Here is a 6,242-nt window from a genome sequence, read left to right as displayed (position 1 = left end):
GTGTCTCAGTGTGTGTGTGTCTCAGTGTGTGCGTGTGTCTCAGTGTGTGTGTGTCTCAGTGTGTGTGTGTGTGTCTCAGTGTGTGTGTGTCTCAGTGTGTGTGTGTCTCAGTGTGTGTGTGTCTCAGTGTGTGCGTGTGTCTCAGTGTGTGTGTGTCTCAGTGTGTGTGTGTCTCAGTGTGTGTGTGTGTGTGTCAGTGTGCGTGTGTCTCAGTGTGTGTGTGTCTCAGTGTGTGCGTGTGTCTCAGTGTGCGTGTGTCTCAGTGTGTGTGTGTCTCAGTGTGTGTGTGTCTCAGTGTGTGTGTGTGTCTCAGTGTGTGTGTGTGAGTCTGTTTGTGTATCTGTCTGTCTGTCTCTAGGTATCTCTTTCTGTCTGTCTGTCTGTCTCTATCTATCTGCACAACATTATCGATCTATCTGTAATATACCTCTCCTCCCCCCATCCCTCTCCCCTCCTCTCTCCCCTTCCTCCAGTTCCAGCAATGTAAAGCCCTTCACAGTGCGTCTGGGGGCCCTGTCTCTGAGCCAGCAGCAGGGTGTGGACATGAGGTTGCTGAGCATTGTTGTGAGACCCGGGTTCAAGTCCGCTGATCAGGGAGGCGATGCTGCCCTGTTACAGCTGGAGCAGCCCGCCCCCCTCTCCGAAACCATCCTCCCGGTGTGCCTGCCCTCCCCCTCCACCCCCTTCACAGCGGGACAGGAGTGCTGGGTGACTGGCTGGGGTAACATCAAGGAGGGAGGTGAGAGACTGTCTGTGTGTGTGTGTGTGTGTGTGTGTGTCTGTGTGTGTGTGTGTGTGTGTGTGTGTGTGTGTGTGTCTGTGTGTGTGTGTGTGTGTGTGTGTCTGTGTGTGTGTGTGTGTGTGTCTGTGTGTGTGTGTGAGACTGTGTGTGTCTGTGTGTGTGTGACTGTGTGTGTCTGTCTGTGTGTGTGTGACTGTGTGTCTGTCTGTGTGTGTGTGACTGTGTGTGTGTGTGTGTGTGACTGTGTGTGTGTGTCTGTGTGTGTGTGTGTGTGTGTGACTGTGTGTGTGTGTGTGTGTGTGTGTGTGTCTGTGTGTGTGTGTGTCTGTGTGTGTGTGTGAGACTGTGTGTGTCTGTGTGTGTGTGACTGTGTGTGTCTGTCTGTGTGTGTGTGACTGTGTGTGTCTGTCTGTGTGTGTGTGACTGTGTGTGTGTGTGTGTGTGTGTGTCTGTGTGTGTGTGTGCGTGACTGTGTGTGTGACTGTGTGTCTGTGTGTGTGTGTGTGTGTGTGACTGTGTGTGTGTGTGTGTGTGACTGTGTGTGTGTGTGTGAGTCTTCTGTGAGTCTGTGTGTGTCTCTGTCCATCTATATAGCTGTCTGTCTGTCAGTCTGTCTGTCTGTATATAACTATATCTCTCTGTGTCTCTGTGTGTGTGTGCGTGCATATAACTCTGTGTGTGTGTGTCTGTGTTCATCACTGCTGTGCAAGAGTCTTAGACATGTTGCATTTTTCTACTCTGATGCATTATGAGCATCAACAATTTCCTCAAAGCCTCCACTAGTGTTTTCTGCTATTATAACAACCTTGACTCGCATACAGAAGGACACACATTGAGTGAAATCGCTCGCATCACTCGATTTTCAAGGTGTGGACAGAGCACAGAGAAACATCATCTGTGATTGACAAACCCAGGACTGGAAGACCCCAAAAAAGCCGTCTAACAAGGACGAGCGACACCTGAAGATAATATCCTTCAGGAATGGAAAGAAGACAGGCGTTGAATTGACAACAGGGCTGGCAGAAGGACACAGGTGTCCTCGTCCATCAAATCAACAGTATGAAGATCTCTCTTGAAATCAGGACTTGAAGGATGTGTTGCAGTAAGAATACCTCTGTTGGAGAAAGGGGAACGAGACTAAAAGGCTAAAATATGCACAAGAACACAGAAACGATGGATATCGAGATATATATATATATATATATGTGTGTGTCCTGAATGTGAAGACTTTTGCACAGCAGTGTGTATGACTCTGTCTGTGTTGATATTAATCAATCTCTCTCTCTCCCTCTCTCTCCCCCTCCCTCTCTCTCCCCCTCCCTCACTCTTCCCCTCTCCCCCTCCCTGTCCCCCTCCCCCTCCTCCTCCTCCCTCTCCCTCTCTCTCCCCCCTCCCTCTCCTCCCTCCCCCTCCCCCTCCCTCTCCCTCTCCTCTTCCATCTCCCTCCTCCCTCTCCTCTCCCCCTCCCCCTCCTCCCTCTCCCTCTCTCGCCCACTCCCTCTTCCCCTCCCCCACTCTTCCCCTCTCCCCCTCCCCCTCCTCCCTCTCTCTCCCCTCCCCCTCCTCCTCCCCCCTCTCTCTCCCTCCCCCTCTCCCTCTCTCTCCTCCCTCCCCCTCCCTCCCTCTCCCTCCCTCTCCTCCCTCCCCCTCCCTCCTCCTCCCCCTCTCCCTGCAGTGCCCCTGTCCAGTCCCCGCACTCTGCAGCAGCTCATGGTTCCTCTGGTGGACAGCGTGTCCTGTGACACCATGTACCACATCGGCACCTCTGTCAGTAAGAGCGTACCCCTCATCCTACCAGACATGATCTGCGCGGGGTACCAGGAGGGGAGCAAGGACTCCTGTCAGGTGAGGAACGCTTTCCTTTCAATTAGTCATTATCATTATTATTATTATTATTATTATTATTATTATTATTATTATTATTATTATTATTATTATTATTAATAATAATTAATTAATCAGTCACTTAGAAGACACTTTTATCCAAAGCGACTTACAGAGACGGGGGGGGTGAACATTCTTTGGGAATGTGTGTTTACTGTAGTTACCCCCTTTTGCCTGACCCCCTCTCTCTCTCCTCTAACCCCTCCCCTCTCTCTCTCCCTCTCTCTCTCCCTCCCCCTCTCTCTCTCTCCCTCTCCTCTAACCCCTCCCCTCTCTAACCATCTCCCCCTCACTCTCTCTCTCTCCTCTCTAACCCCACCCCTCCCTCCCTCTCTCCATCTCTCTTTCCCTCCCCCTCTCTCTCTCCTCTAACCCCTCCCGTCTCCCCTCTTTTTCTTTAACCCTTCACCCTCCCCTCTCTGTCATCTCTCCTCTCTAACCCCTCCCCCTCTCTCTCCTCTGTCTCTCCCTCTCTCCCCTTTCTCTCTCTCCTCTCTCTCTCCTCTCTAACCCCTCCTCTCCCCTCTCTCTCTCCTCTCCTCCCCTCTCTCTCCTCTCTCTGTCCTCTCTAACTCCTCCCCTATCTCTCCTCTCCTCCCTCTCTCTCCTCTCTAACCCATCCCCTCCCCTCTCTCTCCTCTCTAACCCCTCCCCTCCCCTCCCCTCTCTCCTCTCCTCTCCTCCCCCTCTCTCTCCCCTCCCCCTCTCTCTCTCTCTCCTCTCCTCCTCCCCCTCTCTCTCCTCTCTAACCCCTCCCCTCCCACTCTCTCTCTCCTCTCTAACCCCTCCCCTCCCCCTCTCTCTCTCCTCTCTAACCCCTCCCCGCCCCCCCTCTCTCTCTCTCCTCTCTAACCCATCCCCGCCCCCCCTCTCTCTCTCTCCTCTCTAACCCTTCCCCTCCCCCTCTCTCTCTCCTCTCTAACCCTTCCCCTCCCCCTCTCTCTCTCCTCCTCTCTCTCTCTCTCTCCTCTCTAACCCCCTCACCCCTCTCTCTCCTCTCTAACCCCTCCCCACCCCCTCTCTCTCTCTCTCCTCTCTAACCCCTCCCCGCCCCCCCCCCCCTCTCTCTCTCTCTCTCTCTCTCTCTCTCTCTCTCCTCTCTAACCCCTCCCCTCTCTCTCTCTCTCTCAGGGAGACTCTGGGGGTCCCTTGGTGTGCCCCAGTCCGGACGGCTCCTGGATCCTGGCCGGGATCGTGAGCTGGGGGGACGGCTGCGCCAAGCCCAACCGACCAGGGGTGTACTCGCGTGTCACTTCCTTCCTGCCCTGGATCCGGGAGACCCTGCCCGTCCAAACCACTTCCGGGTCGAGCGACCAGTCCAATCTGACCTCCGGAAATGTCTGCGGCCAACAGAAACTGTCAAACTCCACGGCTTTCTCTATCAAACCCAGCACCTTCAGTCCGCTGGCACTGGCTGCATTGACTTTGTTCGCGTTATAAAAAACAGGGATGGAAATACATACATAAAGACTGTGAAATCCAACTGGATCCTGAGATCGGGTTTGTTGAGAGACAATTACAGACTAATCCTGCTTCGTAAAGTCTGAATGAAACCTGCTGAATAATGTTACGCCAGCATATTGAATTACATGGGGGTCTATAATTGCAATTACAGCGTCGCGGGTGGGTCAAAGTTCAACCACTTTTTTTGCAATTAGTTACGAATTGCGCGGTTACACTTGTAATTAACCCCGTTCTGATAGATAGGTCTGTTTTTGATGTGTTTTAAACTCAGGGTTACGAGAGACAACGTCTTCATTTGAAAGAAAGTGAGTCTGATATTTATTTCAGCATTAGATTTGTTGGCTTGTCTCTGACGTGCGGGTAAATGTTCTGCCAGTACCAACGAACGGCCACTGGAGGGCACCAAAACTCTATTGAAATGTGAAACTCCACACTTGCACTTTGTACAAAATCTGCCCAAGCTGTTTGTCATTATAAACCTCGTCATTATCCGACCCTTTCAGCAGCAGCTACACTCAAAACTTCACTGAGAGTGTAGATCTCGCACTCGGAATGTCAACGACAAAATTTAGATTTAAGTTCTTTATAATATGTTTCTGAGTGGCGGGTGTGTCTCTCTCTAATCGCGCTGAGAGTATGTTTCATTCTCTTGCACTCTTTGTATGACTAGTGCCACTGCAATGAATACCTCTTAAGCCAGTGCTGCCCAAACACGGTCCTGGAGAGCCCCTATCCAGGAAGTTTTGTAGGTCACCCTAAATTGCTAATTTCTAAAGACTGGGAACACATGGAAGTTATTGATCAATTAAGCAAGTAACTTGTTCAATTAAGGGAACTCTGGTCATTGGGCCAGTTTACATACTGGGAAAATGTCATGACTTGTTTACTGTCATGACTTATTTAAGGTGGTACGGTCTGGATTACAATTTTAGTTAGTTTTGGTTTATGTTTGAAAACAAATGTAATACATTATACAAAAATCAAATACAACATGAAGTTTCAAAGCAGGAATTGTTAAATTAAACAAACCAAAATTATCTAAAATAATTCAGCTGTACCACCTTAAATAAGTCATGATATTAGACAGATAAGTCATGACATTTTCCCATGTAATCCAGGCCATTGAGGGCTGAAAAGGGTAGTTCATTTTTTGTACCAAATGATCTTAAAATGACTTTAATAAATTAATTTAATAAATCACCTGCTTAATTGATCCCAGTGAAATTGTTCCAGGTGTTAAGAAATTGATGATTAAAGGTTACCTATAAAACCTGCTGGATAGGGGCTCTCCAGGACCGGGTTTGGGCAGCACTGTCTTAAGCCATTCCTGTCTCTCAATCAAAGCTGAGAAACGCGTTCATGGTAGATTTAATTTACAAGGCTGTTTCTTTCCCTGTGAAACAAACAGCTGAGGGCTAGATTAAAGCGTTGGGCTTGTGTGCTAGTGGCAAACGTGTCGGAAGTCTAGAGTGAAATGTACTAAACCTAGGACTGTATAAAGAAGGATAGGACAATGATGTCACAAGTGGGCGGAGTTAGTAAACGGTGTAGCCATTTTTCTTGACATAATCAAGCATTAATTCACATAAATAACAGTCAGTCACTTTATATTGACGATATTTTGTATTGTTATTAAAAAAAATACCGGTATATCCTATCGCCGCAATGTATTCAGTACTGAGTGGGCTCCAGAAATGGCGCCCGAACTGCATCACGGGATTGACTGTCCTGTCCTTCTTTATAGAGTCCTAGGACTAAAACATGCGCAATGCTGGTTGCGGCATTTTAGTGAATGCTTTGAAGTTTTTACGGTTCTTTTAACCTGAGATGAATATGTAATTATGGGCATAAATGCATACATTTTGAAAAAAGAAGGGCGGGGAGATAGTGCGCATGAGATTTCTCAAATATTATAATGAGGTGAACTAACTCTTCAGAACTTTTGAAAGCTCGTTTTGAAGAGTCGCGTTTGTTGCTGGCATTGTGATGTTTTGTATTTTGCGTGTTGTTGTATTGTGCAATGTGATGCTTTGTGTTGTGATGTTTTGTAAGAGCTGTAAGCCGGCCTGGTGAAGGGGGTCTGCTAAGAAATAAATAATACAAAAATAAACATAATTATAATCTGTATTGCATGTGTGAAGTTGTCACAGGC

At 48.6% G+C, this 6,242-nt stretch overlaps 1 protein-coding gene across 1 annotated transcript in view; it reads left to right on the top strand.

Annotated features, from left to right (window-relative positions):
- The window catches only part of LOC131709683 (serine protease 33-like), a 21,247-nt gene extending 15,030 nt beyond the window's left edge, over positions 1–6,217 (top strand). Inside the window, exons 4-6 of the mRNA XM_059012341.1 lie at positions 474–739; positions 2,418–2,587; positions 3,758–6,217. Of these exons, the coding sequence (XP_058868324.1) occupies positions 474–739; positions 2,418–2,587; positions 3,758–4,066 (745 nt within the window). The 3' untranslated portion in view covers positions 4,067–6,217. The remainder of the gene's footprint in view (positions 1–473; positions 740–2,417; positions 2,588–3,757) is intronic.
- Positions 6,218–6,242: the final 25 nt, after the last annotated feature.

Source organism: Acipenser ruthenus, chromosome 44 (assembly GCF_902713425.1).
Source record: "Acipenser ruthenus chromosome 44, fAciRut3.2 maternal haplotype, whole genome shotgun sequence".
NCBI classification, from domain to species: domain Eukaryota; kingdom Metazoa; phylum Chordata; class Actinopteri; order Acipenseriformes; family Acipenseridae; genus Acipenser; species Acipenser ruthenus.
Note: the sequence above shows the minus strand (reverse complement) of the source record. Positions and strands in the feature narration are given on the sequence as shown.